General features: G+C 41.0%; 2 protein-coding genes across 2 annotated transcripts; one reads left to right on the top strand and one right to left on the bottom strand.

Annotated features, from left to right (window-relative positions):
• Window positions 1-28: 28 nt before the first annotated feature.
• LOC145494505 (bifunctional coenzyme A synthase-like) lies at window positions 29-4938 on the bottom strand. Its single transcript, XM_081473991.1, has 2 exons — window positions 4155-4938; window positions 29-1225 (listed from the first exon to the last, which is right to left on the bottom strand). The coding sequence occupies exons 1-2, from the start codon at window positions 4855-4857 to the stop codon at window positions 318-320; spliced, it is 1611 nt and encodes a 536-aa protein (XP_081330117.1). The 5' UTR covers window positions 4858-4938; the 3' UTR covers window positions 29-317.
• Window positions 4939-5021: 83 nt separating this feature from the next.
• LOC145494502 (glutamine-dependent NAD(+) synthetase-like) lies at window positions 5022-15988 on the top strand. The gene is made up of 8 exons (XM_081473982.1): window positions 5022-5513; window positions 7011-7274; window positions 8010-8421; window positions 10163-10280; window positions 10675-10811; window positions 11192-11423; window positions 12498-12699; window positions 13081-15988. The coding sequence occupies exons 1-8, from the start codon at window positions 5112-5114 to the stop codon at window positions 13837-13839; spliced, it is 2526 nt and encodes an 841-aa protein (XP_081330108.1). The 5' UTR covers window positions 5022-5111; the 3' UTR covers window positions 13840-15988.
• Window positions 15989-16041: the final 53 nt, after the last annotated feature.

Below are 16041 nucleotides of genomic sequence, written 5' to 3'. Positions count from 1 at the left end.
AATGTGATATTGACAACAAACTCACCAATTTGAAATATAGTAATCTTCTACTCAATCAAAAGTGCAAATAACTTAGGAATTCAAAGTTGATCACGTGACGATAATCACTTCATTTGTATTGCAGTGGTATATTAAATAATTTGATTACAATGGAGAAAAATAATGTAAAAATAGCAATTATTACCTATATCTATGACACCTGTGGCACATATTTTGTGGACTGGTGCTCTGTGGACATACTTATATTACTGCAATATCTTTCATGAAATATCTTTCATATAATATCTTTCATATTATTCAGAATGAAAAAAAATAAACTAAATTCTTTCTAGTAAATGTTCCCATGCCCTTTCAACTTGCTGTTGGGTATATTCGGGTTCCCACAAGGTGCAGATAGCGACATTGGCCTTCATGACCCTTTCTTCATTGGTTATTTGTGATTTAATTCTGTTCACCGCTTGTTCTTGAGTAATACCATCTCGTGACAGAATGCGTGATAGAGCCTCATTCTCAGGAACAAAAGTCACCCACACTTCATCTGTAGCACTGTCCCAGCCTGCCTCCAAGAGAACTGCAGCATCCAAAACACAAACCTTGAACCCTCCTTCTCCATATCTTTGAATCTCTGCTTGTGCTTGTGTCATAATTTCTGGCCAAACTATGCGATTTAGCAATGCCAGCTTGGTCTTGTCAGCGAAAACTATGGAACCTAAAGCCCTTCTGTTTATAGTCTGTTCCTCTGTTAAAATGCCACTTCCAAAATTCTCAATGATTTCCTTGTATGCTTTCTTCCCAGGTGTGTAAGCTTGGTGGCCCAGCTGGTCACAGTTGATGACGGCAGCTCCTAAACCTTTAAGTCTCTGGCAGACTGCAGACTTCCCGCTGGCAATTCCTCCAGTTAGACCAATGACATATGGCTGGTCTTGCTCCATCTCTTTGCTAACAACAGGCCTCAAAAGTGTTCCTAAGAGTTTCTGTCTTTCCATAGTAGAGCTCATCTTTTCATCACCTTCATGATGTTTTCCATGGACAAGTTCACCATCTTTCTCAACAACAATATCGATGACATGCACGTCCAGTGGGTTTAAACCTTTCTTTTCTCGCATGTCATTCACCATGAATCCTCCTTTCTCTGTTTCTTTACTAACAACCAGGCACTGATACTCTGGATCTGTCCCTGCTGGGCCAACAGGGTCAATCAGTGGTATGATGTTGTGCTCAAGACCTGTCAAAGATACATGAATACAAGATCAAATTATTAAACAATGGATCATTGGATTATTCAATTCGAGTTTTTATCGACTTAGCCATCATAGTATATGAGCCATCATACAATGCTCTGTGCATGTTTTTGGCTGCTTTTAATTCTTTTCTATTTTTAGTTTTCTATATTTTGGGGGTGTTTTTAAAAACAATTGTTCCACTTGTGCTTTTTGGATATGAGATGATCATAGCCAACTTGGCCCTACACGCCTCATTAGCTATCTACCATTTCATATCGAACATGGGCTCTTGGAATAGTTGTAAGTATTCTCACACTTTGATTGGTCCCTACAGTTTATGAGCAATAATTGGAGTAAAGATGCATCAATGATGTGATAAACATTTTTTGTTTCTTTATCTCATTGTCATCTGTGCATAAAGCATGTGTCAGTTCAGCTCTTGATCACACAAGAAGTGAAAATGTGGTAAGAAAATCAGCGACAAACTTGATTATTGCCAAAATCAATGGATAAGGGACATTTAGAAAATATTTTCCAGGATATTGAGTAGGAAAATTAATTTTTTTTGAAATTAAAATTTATGAGGTATGGGACATTTAGGCCAATAACTAACGGGATATGGGATACTCAGAACCCCACCCCCAATAAGGCCTCTATCCTTCTGTTGAGGCCGGTTTACCTTTCAGTTAGATGGGAAACTTGGCCCATAGGTGCAAATATGTAATTCTATGAAACTTAAGTATGAATGAGAGCGCTTAAGATGTCACTTTGTGTTTCACACCGTTATATTAAGACTGTTTTAGCATGCAGTAACAAAACAAAATCAAACATTCGATAAATTTATTGAACTCAATCAAACTCAATTGAACCCCAATCACACGATTGGGTTTGATTGAGATCGGTAATCAAACACAATCAAACTCACCAAAAAATTGGGCAATTGAACTCAACTGAACACTTGAATGCCTTCGATTGTTTCCAGTTGGGTTCAAACCAGCTACGATAAGGTTTGATCATGCAATTTGAGGCACCATGTGGCATGGTGATATCAAAATAATGGCTGAGTTTGAATTCATGATATTTCTAGTTAATTATTAATTTGTAGCTATTACTAAGGATCTGATTACACTCGAGGTTAACAAAATTTGCTTGGCTCAACCAAAAATCTTGACAAACATTGTCTCCGTCAAGCTTTCCATTTATAATTGTAGGCGCACAATTAGTCCCCTTCGCAGCCATTATTAGGGTCGTCATACAACGCTTCTTGTTGTGTGACAACCCTAATAACGGCTGCGAAGGAGACTAGTGCGTTATAAGAGGGCAAAATTTTTGTTGACCACAGAGTCAATCACAAGGTGAGATCAAAGATCAAAGAGAGACCAGATTTACTTGATTGACGTTTTCCTTCAGATCATGATGTGCACACAGAAAAATCTGCCAGTTTTCACGCCTGACAAAAATTTGTCCTGCTCCGGAGCTGGCTTGACAAAATTTGGTAGGAAAAAAAAATCACTGTGCGCACTTGTTTCACAAAACTGATGACAGAATTTTTTGCAAAATAAACAAAAATTTGCCTACTGTGCACAAGCCCTAAGACAGACTGTTCAAATTTATACACGTGTTATTTGCTGGCTGTGATGAGGTCTTGAAAAGGCATTTTTCACTAAAGCACGGACCGACCCTGAGCCAGTCAATAACTTATTTTTTTCCCTCTCTCTCAATCAATTTTATAATATTATTGTGGACCTTTTCCACACAGACATCGCACACCCATTACCATCACTGTGGTCAGAGATGGGAAAATCTGGACAATGCTTAGAACAATCAGATTACATGATTTGCTACCTTACCCCCTTGCAAAATATAACAGGTGTTATTTAGAGTGAATATTAAATTTTTTGATTGTGTTCAATTGAGATTGATTGGGTTTGATTACATCAGAAATTTTCACAGTGGCCTCATGGTTAGCGCACTCGTCTCCGGATGAAGTAGTCCGGGTTTGGGCCCTGGCCGGGGACATTGTGTTGCGTACTTGGGCAAGACACTTAACTTTCACAGTACTTCTCTCTACCTAGGTGTATAAATGGGTACCAGCAAACTTAATGCTGGGGGTAACCCTGCAATGAACTAGCATCCCATCCAGGGGGAGTAGAAATACTCCTAGTCGCTTCGTGCTATGGAAACCAGGATAAGCTCTGGCCTGATGGGCCACTTGGCTTGTATACAGACTTTACCGACATCAGAAATCGACTGCAATCGAACCCTCCACATCTTTTTTTGCTTTGTGTTTGATTATCAGACTAATCAAACCCAATTGTTTGATTAAATTTGATTACCAAACAGTTTGATTAGAAATCTCAGGTTTAGTCTCGTTTTATCACAAAAACCCATTAGAAATTAAGGGGTGCTTTCCATTATGCCAAAGATTTTGGTCGGAAGTCAAATGGAAAGGTCTGTTTCGGTTCCACCCGACTGGAATGTTTGAGACCACCTCTGGAGGTGGTCCACTTTGACTGGTTGGACTGGTCCGACCGAAATTTGCCATTCCATTTTGACAAATTGGTTAATAATTACCCTTACTTCACTTCGCTTATGTAGGGAATTCGGAAAAGGAATAGAAAATGGTAAGAGCAATTCCTCTTGGTTGGCCCGGTTTGATCGGAAAATGTCGTTCCCTCGGGTATTCACATTAGTCTGTGACATAATGGAAAGCACCCAAGGATTAGAAAGCATTTTAAAGAAAAACAAGTGATTGTATTTATTTTCATAAAACAGCACATATACGCATTGTCAAGCAACCATTATTATAAGAATATTAAAATTATCAACTAAGTTGGGTTTAATGTAATAAGAATTGGGCAAAGAACACATTATCACCTTAATTATTTACATTAACTCGACTGTAAACAAGAAAAGATGTAAGCTTAATACCTGGCTTTACATCATCGATAAATTCTTCCAGTTTTGTCTTCCTGTCCTGAAAAGGCTCTATTAGTTCCTTTAAGATCTTCCTTTGCAGAAGGGGACCCTCACTGAGACCAACAGTGATTCGTTTATCACAGATTAAAGAAGCTGCAGCAAGGAGTAGCCGGTGACCGGAATGCATATGGTCGAATGTCCCTCCCAGAACAACTTCTTTGTATGTTTCCAAGCAAGCACCGTTGAGATCGAGACTACGCTGCTTGCTTGTAATTTCATTGTTGATCCTTTCTTCTTCGACTTTCAAATACCTTAACTTTCTGTCGAGATCGGTGAGCTGAAAACGCCTTGTCATCCACTGCTTTAACTCGAATAGACCGACGTCTTTCGACGGATCTTGTCCGAAAACATCACGAACAAATGCGACCTCGGGCTTCTTAAAAAGATGTCTGACTTCTTCGCTTTTTTTGTTGTTCGCGGTCAAAGTCCGAGGGAGAAGAACGCGAACGTCAAGCTGGCCGGTTCTTGAAGAACTGCTACCGTACACATCGACCAACAGTTCGTACAAACTCCGGACATGGTGGCACACGTAATCAGGTTCGTAGATGTCAACGTACAAAACTTCTTTGACTTCCTCTGACACTTGCTTCAATAGGGCGGGTATTTTGGTCCTAATGCAAGAAGGAGACAACACTAACAGCCCGTAACGAAACATCTTTGTTTGGCTATTGTGTTGCAATAGAATTGAGGTCTAAAACACTTTTTGCTTCAAGGCGTTTTATTGCGTAATGACACGTAGTCGAGGAACACACGAAATCCTCACGAGGGACTCCGGAAATATACGATCGTAAATCGATATGCATTCGTATCATCTAATTGAATTTCGTACGATTTGTGAATGTGATTTTGAAAGATCAAAATACTAGTAACAACACGTTTTCAGCCCCTATAAAGGCTTAGCAAATTGACATGGGACGAAAAGTGACTCTGGCAGCATGTAGCTTGAATCAGTGGGCCTTGGATTTTGAGGGCAACCTAAAACGAATTCTTCAAAGCATCAACATTGCTCGAGCACATGGGGCAAGTTATAGGTTGGGGCCTGAGCTAGAAATTCCCGGCTATGGCTGCAACGACCATTTCTTAGAGAGTGACACGTTATTGCATTCTCTTCAAGTGCTTGCCTTGTTGTTGAAGTCTCCAGTGACTAAAGATATTATCTGTGATGTTGGAATGCCGATTATGCATAGGAATGTTCGTTATAACTGCAGAGTTATCTTTCTTAATGGAAAGGTCCTTTTAATCCGACCAAAGATGATGCTGGCTTGTGACGCTAACTACAGAGAGGGTAGATGGTTTACAAGATGGACTAAGGTGTGTATCGAGATCCTAGCCACAAATATAGTTTTAAAATATGAAAAGAGGTACCTGTTTGTCAACCTCCTTCCTCCATGCCCGGGCCTCCATCTCTTCCACCCCCTCTCCTCCCACCTCCCACCTCCCACCTCCCACCTCCCACCTCCCACCTCCCACCTCCCACCTCCCACCTCCCACCTCCCACCTGTTTTCTGCCCTATACCTCCCTTCCCTTCCCCTCTTTCCCTGCTCTGAGTCCTCCTTCTCTGCCACTTTATCGGAGGCAGTGTGGCCAAGTGGTTAGGGCGCCGGACTTGAAATCCAGAGATCACGGGTTCAAGCCTGCTCTGACCACTTAGCTGGAGTTGTTTCTCGGTAGACCCTAGTTCAACTCCTTGGTCGTGCTTGTAGATAGCCAACTGGTCTGTCTCCTGTCGGGTGAGATTTTTAAGCCTATTACGTTTAGCTGATATATTTGTTTCCTTCATTTAAAGTGGCATGCCTGTGAACTGGCTAGGTGTAGCTAAGCGCATTGACCACTATAAACAACAACAACAACAACAACAACAACAACAACAACTTTGTACTCATTCTCCACCCCTGTAATGTGCTTTCCCGGTGTCAACAGGGAAGAGGTAGTGGTGGTGAAAAAGGCAAGGAAGATCAGGGTGAAGGAATGCTTGCTATAAGAAGCAGGCTTGTCAGGTCATAATGCCCATCAATTTCCATGTAACCCAATTTCATCAACTGTCAATTACTGTCAATATATTTGCCAATCTGAAACTAGTGTATGCCTCTGACCCGCTTCCTGGGAGAATGTTTACATAATTTTTTGCTTGAAGCGATTACTTGTAAACTGAAGGGTGAAAAATGGGAAGTCTTACTTTGAGATAACTATGAGATTCTTTTCGTGTGGAAATGTCTGCTGTTCCCGCAAGGTCTTAACAAGAATGAATATTGCAGGTTCTTTGCAGTGTGGTATTGAGTCTAGTGCAAGAATGTCTTTCAAAAATCTATAATTTAAAAAGTCAACCAGAGAAATGAGTCTAGGGACTGTGTTGGCTGGCTGTTGTTGTTGCTGTTGTCTAAAGCAGGGATGGATCTAGGGGAGGGTGTGGGGGGTGTGCACCCTCCCCTCTCCCTGAGATGAAGCCTTCTTCTTCATTTTGCTTTTAAAATTTGTTTACCTTACCAGTCAGTTATGCCATTCCTTAGTGGTATAGCCCCTCCTGAGAAAAATCCTGGATCCGTCCCTGTGAAGGTGTATGTAGAAGTTGTGGCCACAGAATCTGAAATGCTGAAAATTCTGCAAAGAGAATGGTGACCTTTTTTGTCAACCAACCAATGAAAATGAAAAATACGACCAATTTCTCTTGAAGATTAATTTCTTAGCCTTGACTAAATGCCACTCTCTTCCTGCCAAACATTACAGGTATCTCATCCACATGGAATTTGTAGTTTTTGAAATGAAGTAACAAGTGGAGATGCCTGATCATAGTTTCCTTCTTTTGCCAGACAAAGCAAACTGAGGAGTATTTCCTTCCTCGCATGATAGCAGAAATCACTGGTCAGGTGACTGTCCCATTTGGAGATGGCGTTATCTCCACGCTAGATACTTGTGTCGGCACAGAAATCTGTGAAGAGCTTTTTAGTGTGAATGGTCCTCACATAACTATGGCCCTTGATGGTGTAGAGATCATCACTAATGGAAGTGCAAGCCATCATCAGCTTAGAAAGTTAGACAAAAGAGTCGACCTGGTGAAGGATGCTACAAGTAAGGTACGTAAACTGTTTCCCTTCATTTACTTTAAGACCCCTTGCATGGTCTTAGGCAGGATTTGCTTGGTGTTATCCAAACTTTTCGGTTGTGCTTTAAGTGCATCTCTTCTAAGGGGATCTGACAGCAACAGTCCAACATGGAAGGCGTATTTTGGCAGTTTTGAGGTTAACTATATTCCAATTGTTTTTTTTTTCAAATCTTCAGATAATTTTGATTTTCAAATTTTCTGAGAAGATTTTCAAATTGTGATTTTAAATACTTCTCATTAGCTAGCAATCCAATTGGGGCTTTTGGATATCTGGATATCTGGATATCCACCTGGCTAAAATTAGACTGTTGGCAGTCTGTTGTTCTGTCAAAATCAGGTGAGCCAGAGGACAATGAGGCGAGTAGGGGTTGGGACAAGACATGGGTGTGGTACTCACTTGTCTCTTCTTGGCATTAATTGCATTTTGCATTCATGGAAAAATACTTGTCGTGCCCTGTGAGAATAAAAACTGGCTGCCAGTAGTCGAGACGATAACTTGGTTCCCTTGGCCACTTAAGAAATAAATAAAGTACTTTTATCAGCCCTTGGCTATTTCAATATGGGAGGTATGGTGACTAATGGTTAGTCTATTCAGTTGAACTCAGATCCAAAACAAAATGTGCTTTTGTGTTTCTTGAATTTTTAACTATTTGAAAAAGAAAAGGATTTATATGGCTTTAACAGAGGATTATTTATTGTCCACCAGGGTGGGGGCATTTACCTTTATGCCAATATGCGAGGTTGTGACGGTGAGAGAGTTTACTATGATGGATGTTCAATGATTGCCGTTAATGGTGACATAGTAGCACAAGGCACACAGTTTTCATTACAGGAAGTTGAAGTAGTTACATCCACAGTTGATTTGGAAGAAGTGCGATCTCATCGTGGTTCTACACCAACGTTTGGTGCAAGTGCAATGGCGGTTGCGGATAGCTATCCCCGCATCAAAGTGGACTTTGCACTGAGTCGCGAGGATGATATCTCAGTCCCCTCAGCTGAGCCTATAGAAGTTCATTACCACACCCCAGAGGAAGAAATAAGTCTTGGGCCAGCATGTTGGTTGTGGGATTATCTTAGAAGAAGTGGTCAGGCTGGATTTTTTCTGCCACTAAGTGGAGGTGAGTATTAAGCAAAACCTATGTTATGACAGAGGCTATATGCCTCCTCTTCCTCCTCCATAGCCTCATGATGTCAGGTCACCTAACGTGTGAACAGAAATTATTTTAACTGGTCCGTACTTAGCTCTTATTAACTGAGCAGGAGGTCTGTATGGGAGAATCTTGACCAAGGTCATGGGTACAGACTGAATGCAGTGAGGTCTGTACACACGACCAAGGTCAAGATTCTCTCATACAGACCAACTAAGCTTGGTTAATAAGATGTTTAGTATATGGCAAACAAGAAAAATGTAATTAACATAATTTCTGGGAGAATTCATCAAACTATGAACTTAAGAAAGTTTGTGTTTAGTGTTTATTAGTTCTTCCCCACCATGTTTTTGAGAGAATGTGGCAAGGGAGAGACAGATAAGAGGGGGATAAGAAGTCTGTGTACTTCACATCTGGTCAGCTGTTGGCCAAATATAGACATAGGGAACTTCTTTTGCATGTTTGATCTGATGGAGCTCAAACTTTGCAACAGGGTAGACAATTCAAATCTTAACAAACAGATATTCTTGTATTTTGATTCTAGTGGTTTTTGGTAGGAAAAAGAGGTCATTAAACTAACAGCAGAATTTTATTTTTACTTTCTGACTAATTAAAAATAATGCATGATTTTCAACGATTGTGTGGAGATAAATTCAAATATTTACAACAAAATAATTGAAAAAGCTCTATTTATTCAAAGGATGTGAATATTTGAAGTTTGAATTTTCCTCCATTTTGCTACTTTTTAGAAATTTGGCAAACTTCAATATGCAAATCTTTTTAATTAAAAATCCTTTTAAAATACTTTTCTCACATTTGAATTCATACCAACATATCCTTTTAAAATCATGGCTTTATTATCTCAATCAGTTTTGTGAGTATTTCGAGGAGTATTTCTGTTTCCCCCTGGATGGAATGCTAATCCTTTGTCTGGCTACTCCCCCCACCCCCTCCCCTCTAGCACTAAATTTGCCAGTAGCCATTTATATGCTGTGAGAGTTACATATCTTGCCCAGGAACACAATATGATGACCTCTGGCAGGGTTTAACCTCAGGTTGCATAATCTATAGTCCAGTGGCTCTGCAAGTTACTCCATATGGTATTTTAAAAAGTTTGCACTTTTATAGCTAAGAAAATAGTGGCCTGGCTAAGATTTTTATTGAGCTGGTCACCATTTTTTCAGAGAGACCTGGAACAAAATGATTTTTGTCCCCAATCTTATGCAACACCTTGAGTGCAGGGCTACCAAGCTTTGTGTTTACAAGATGGCAGACACAGGACGTAGAAAGAGAACACGCTAAACAAGTGCTCAAAACAAGATTTTATTTCAATTACTTTACTCGTTATAGTGGCAGCGATACTCACTTGAAGTTAGTCAGAAACTTATTCCAAACTTTTTATTTGGATGGCTTGATATGGTTCAGATGTCAAATGATTGTTTGTGTGTAACCTAAAGACCGTTTGTTGTCCATTACTGCCTCCCCCCTCCCCCCCCCCCCAAAAAAAAAATCCAGCTGGCAATTACCTCCTTTTCAGCCGGCAAATTTCGCAGGTAGCTGGTGCTTCTAAGCAACAACCCTGGCTAAGTTGATGTAGTTCACCTGCCAAGTTTCTGCAGTGTTGTAAGGAAGAATTCATTTATGAATCTGTTCATATTTTGTAATTTAGTCTTTTGAGGATGATGGCAAGTCATTGTTATTGAATCAACAGGCATTGACAGTTCATCAACAGCATGCATTGTGAGCTCCATGTGTCACCAGGTGTGTCAAGCTGTAAAGAACGGAGATCAACAGGTGCTGGAAGATGTCCGCAGGATTATCAATGATAAGTGAGTTATAACAGTCAAAATGGATCAAACATTTCTGCCAGTAACAATTTTTTGTTAGGTTGACTAAGTTCACTGCCTACTCTGCCTTAGTGTATTTTGATGTCAGCTTTAGCATAACTGTAGACTCTAACTTGAAAGTGAAAACACTGACTATTTCTCGTTCTTTAAGCATGAATACAAGAGTTAATGCTGGCGGAAACTCCATTGACTTTTCGGTGTGCACTCCAGAAGTTAGGTGCAAACTTGACTGAGTCTGAAACCTCCCCATTTTTAGAGGTCTATTAACTAAAAGCTATTAAAGGGGCTAAGAGTCAACTTGTCCTGTGTATAGCTATGTGAAGGTGTGATTCACCCAATTTAGTTGATTTAAAAGTATTTCATCTTTTTCCTCTAGCAATTACATCCCTACTGATCCCAAAGAGTTAGCAAGCCGTATTTTCGTCACATGCTACATGGGGACTGAGAATTCTTCTGAAGAAACAAGGAAAAGAGCAAGCAACTTAGCTGAAGAAATTGGCAGTCACCATATGGGTAAGGAGTAAACAGTGCTTCCGTTTTCTTTGCAAGTTCCATCAAGAAAAAATTGCCAAAATGAACTGAACCACCTAGGACAGCGTAATAAACAATAACATATGAAAGTACTGCTCAATAGCTTTCATTTGAATGGTCACACACTAGGGTTTCATCCACAGACTTTAAAGTCAGAACCACCTTGTACAGCATAATAAACAGTACCACATGAAAGTACTCTTAAGTACCTTTCATGGAAGAATTAACAAACTAGGACTTTATTAGCCTAAGGGGAGGGAGCGGCTGTACACAGGCTAGGACTTTATCTACGGGCTAAAAAGTTAGAACCACCTCGTACAGCACAATGAACAGCACCTCATTTTGCTTTTTCTTTCTGTAAGGAATTACAATCGATACTGCTGTTACCGCTGTTCTCGGGATCTTTACGGCCATCACAGGTAAAATCCCGAAGTTCAAGTTATACGGCGGGACTCATCGCGAAAATCTGGCCATGCAAAACGTACAGGCACGTCTGCGCATGGTCTTAGCGTATTTATTTGCTCAGCTGATCATGTGGGCACGCGGGCTTCCTGGTGGGCTGCTGGTTTTGGGATCGGCAAACGTGGATGAAAGGTACATTGTTTTCTCCTTGGTGTGACTTGTAGTGCAACATTCTTGGCTACGTGCGGAACTTTTCTTCCTAGAGAGTCTTACCAGTAAAAGCTTTATGCAAAAGAGGCGAAGTATGATAGATTTAATAGCTTGTGCCAGCCGAGGTTCTCCAAGGAGTACTTTCTTATGGTGGGACTGGCACTTCCCCCCTCCCTGACCACTACGGCCACCTTGACACCTTGACTCCTTGCAACCCCCCCCCCCCCTTCTACCCAACCCAAAAAAAAAGGAGACATTCAGTTCTCTCTAAAGCTTAGCTGTGTCAGGTGGCGCATCATAAAACGTAACGTTTACATGTTCTTATTACGTTCGTCCTACGTAGTTCCTCTCTCGCGTTTTAGAACATAGTAAAGTCAAAACTCTCAGTTTAGAGAAACCTTACCCTATTAGTCTATAATTTACTTTTGTATTTTTAATATATTTTTTAATTTGTGTATTTATTTTTTAATAATTTAATGTTATTTTGGATCGGGACCTTTCTGTAGATCACCTACGGGTGAGAAAGCTTCCCGTTAAAATATCATTATTAGGATTACATCAAGAAGTCGTTTTCCTGGTGCTTCTATGGAAGTAGAATAATCCTTGACTAGATAAGCGACTCGTCCACCCCCCTCCCAACCCCCTATCGAATTTTCTAAATAATTCAGAGCAGGTCAAAACTAAGGTCCGATTGCCCGGGGCAAGTAAATTTTGCTCTTGGGCAAGTGAAAATGGAAGTTTGATGGTCCGGTGGGCAAGTGAAATTAGTCTCAGTAGTCTTGTTGAAGTGAAGTGAAGTGAAAGACTTTATTTAATGAGGGTGACCCGTGACAGTAACTTAAGTTACTGATAAACTTGGGGCCCTCAGCTTGTTAGTGATCATTTCCAATCGAAAGCAATGTCAAAACTTAAGACTGCAAGGCGAGCAAAACAATGAGTTAAAAGCATGGATCAATTTAATATAAGCAGTACACAGGCTTGTAATGATGTATGAATGTGGAGTATTCTTTTTTTTGTTGTTGCATGACACTTGACTTCACGTTGTACACTTTTCAGTTTGTGCGGATACCTGACCAAGTACGACTGCTCAAGCGCAGACATCAATCCGATTGGCGGAATAAGCAAGAAAGATTTAAAATCCTTCATTTTCTACTGTGTGGAGAAATTTAACTTTAGTTCACTGATAAGAATACTTGGTGCTCCTCCCACGGCCGAGTTAGAACCACTTGCCGATGGACAAATACAACAGACGGACGAGGTAGATATTCTCAAATTACATTGCTGAGCTTTCTTTTTCTATTTTCTATTAATTTTCGGGTTCGAATCCTGTCGTAGAGAGTTGACTGAGACAGCTGTTTTTCTTTCTGTTGGTCAGAGGTGCTGCTAGGCGTTGCTAAGTAACATGACGTATGGTCGTGACGTCAGGCAGACGTGTGTGCGCTCGCGAGTGCCCATGCAAAGTTTTGATTGGTTGACAGGAATGACTGAGTTGCTTGTGAACTGAATCCCGTGGCGTGTTCCGTTGTTGAACTAATATGTTTTCTGGACACTTTTTGATTGCCTTCATAACCTACAGACAGTCACTACAGCCGTAATCTGGCTTGATTAACGAAGAGTTGACTTGCTGTTTTCGTTGCAGGAGGACATGGGTATGACCTATGACGAACTTTCCATGTTCGGTCGTCTTCGGAAGATATCCCGCTGCGGTCCGTACAGCATGTTCTGCAAGCTCGTCCACACTTGGCGAAACACCTACACGCCCGTTAACGTGGCAGAAAAAGTCAAACGCTTCTTCCGTGCCTACTCAATCAACCGACATAAAATGACGACCTTGACCCCAGCCTACCACGCCGAAAATTATTCTCCCGACGACAACCGATTTGATCTCCGACCGTTCTTGTACAACACTCAGTGGTCGTGGCAAATGCGACTGATTGACGAAGAAATCCGACGACTTCAAGCGGCCGAGTCGCAATTACGTCACCAGCAACCTCCCCATCATGTCAACAGTGACACCTCATATGGGAGTTCACATGATCAGCACATGAGTAGTAACGAGGGCTTGACGTCATCGTCCTTGCCGGTAAAGAGCGAACGGAGTGGGAACCAGGAGCATCAAACAAGGCGGGAGAGATTAGAGCGTACATTGGAGACATTGACAAATCTCAACAGGGGAACGTCCAGGGCGCAGAATAGGGGCACGCCTCCATGTCCTGCGCTGATCCGAATCAAGTCGGAACCTGTTGATCAAAAGGAAGGCTGTAATTTTCACGTGCCAGCGGAGCCAGGCAGCAGGCCCCGGAAAAGAAGCGAAGCCAATATGTCGGCTCACATGGGGGTAGCCAGTGAAGGGGAGTTTGTAAGCGGGGAAAAGTACATGCGAATTAGGTCACGTTGATAATTGATCACTCGGTTGGCGTATTATCAAGAAAGATTGCCAGGGTCTTCTCGGCCACACAAGACTGAAAAGTCCTTGGGATAAAATGGCCGCGTTGCACTGTTAGGAGTGCTAAGCGTATGAATGTTTGACTAGTTATTTAGTGGAGCGTAGAAAAGTCTGAAAAGTGTTAACTTTTTTTTGTCGCACCCTCGGCTGCGTGAGAAGCAGCATTGTTTATTTCCTGGTACAAGTGGAGACTTGTTTCAGTTTGGCTTTTGTCTGAGCCCACAGCTCGTCAGAGGAGTTGCCACGCAACATGCCTTGATGACGTCATACTGACGTATCATCATTTCGAGAACTCGCAAGTGTTCGTGCGTGTTTTCATTGGTTAGTAATGTTCGGAAATTGCTCGACTGCTTCTGCGGAGATTTGCCGAAACCAACGACTGTGTCAATAAGGAATCCAAGGGTATATCAGCACACAAGTTTGGGAATAATAGTTTTGTCGACATTCTGGTCTTACAAAAGGTCGGTCGCTCTCGAGCTAAATGTACAGACCAAGAAAAAAGTTGTAGCGAAGGTTATAGAAGTACACCTGATTATAGTCTTTCGAATGTAACTTCCTAGATGTCATTTACAAAGTGTTGTAGTAAACTCATGCTCTCGCTTGTCAGTTTTGAAGGTTAACTGAACAATTTTTTGTTGTTGAGTAAGCCTAGCATTGGAAAATGGGGGAAGTCCGTCTGCTGTAGAATTGAATGTAATGTTGTATGCGCGTTTTCTAGTTCTTAAATGTAACGAATTTTCGTGTTGGAAATGAAATTATTATTACTACGAACGTTGTATTATAAAATCTCGTTTTCATAGACATATTTATGAAAGAGATAAAATAATGTTAATTTTCTACATTCAAAATTTTGAATCGGCGCGGTGGTTACTGAATTCTGTCACCACAAAGGACATTATTGTGTAAACGAGGAAATAATATTTGCTTTGCAAAGGAAAATAACGTTACCTTGTATTCATCTTTGGTATACTCGTTATATTTGTCAATTGAGGTGGTACCACTTTACAATTTGGATAAGAAAAGAAAATGAGAGTGTCATTTCTTGCATATAGAATGCATCGCATGATTGTCTTATTAATGCTTTATTTAACTGGATATTTAAGAAAATGGCTTAACACTGAGTATTAGTTACTAAGGTGACGTGAAATTGAATATTAGTAATATAATGAACGCAATATTTTTGCAAGGTCTTGGCTGTCTTTGGCTCTAATGAATAACAAATTCAAAATGTATTTCTGCCTTGATTTGACAAAACAATACTTGCCGGGATCCACGGGGACGATAGGTTTGAGAGGAGGGACGGGAGGGTGCCTCGTTCGGGCAACACCTCCAGGTACCCCAGCCAAAAGTCCGACATCTCCATACACCTGAGCCCTGGATCAGGAGTATAATTGTAGGCTTCCTAGGGATGGGGAAAGTAATTTTTTGTTCTTTCAACAGAATTCTAGCCCTTTGGAATAATGCTAGCAATGGTTTTTCCTCAGCTGTCCTCAGCTGCCTTGGGGCCTATTTTATAGATGTCGACGAAATTGAAAGGCCTTCAACTTGGCCCCTAACTGATGACCCTAGCTGGCCACAACCTCTCAGAGAAACGGTGTAGCTGGAGTCAGTGGATTCTTACCACTGGTAATTCACTGGATATTTTCCGGGGACTTAGATTTCTATGGTTGACTCTCTGACGTTCATGTACAGTTCAACCCCGCCTTACGGTCACCTCGTTAATACAGTCTTCTCGTTATTACAGCCACTTTTTTTTGTCCGGGCGAAACGCCCATACATGCTCTTATAAGAAAACCCCGTTAATGCGGCCACCTCGTTAATACGGCCAACGGCCAAATTTTGAAATCCCGACCTATATGATCCTATCTAACTTTACCCCATTTATACGGCCACTCGAACCAGTTACGTTCATCTTTCCAATGTTAGTATTGTGTGAACTGATTAAAGTTTCAATTTTTCTAAAAAAAATTATATCTGCATTCCGGATACTTATTAAAGAACAGTTGTTTAGCAGTGCAATTGTGATATATCTGTGAAGACGTCGCTTAATTTAGACCCAATACGGCTAATTGGGAACTAAGGTTCCTCTCGTAACGAGGTATGACATTAAAAGAAGGAGAACAGTTGAAAACGATGCCTCAACTCTAAAAACCA

The sequence above is a fragment of the Orbicella franksi genome, chromosome 8 (assembly GCF_964199315.1).
Source record: "Orbicella franksi chromosome 8, jaOrbFran1.1, whole genome shotgun sequence".
Lineage (NCBI taxonomy): Eukaryota > Metazoa > Cnidaria > Anthozoa > Scleractinia > Merulinidae > Orbicella > Orbicella franksi.
This window is presented reverse-complemented; position numbering and strand designations above follow the sequence as displayed.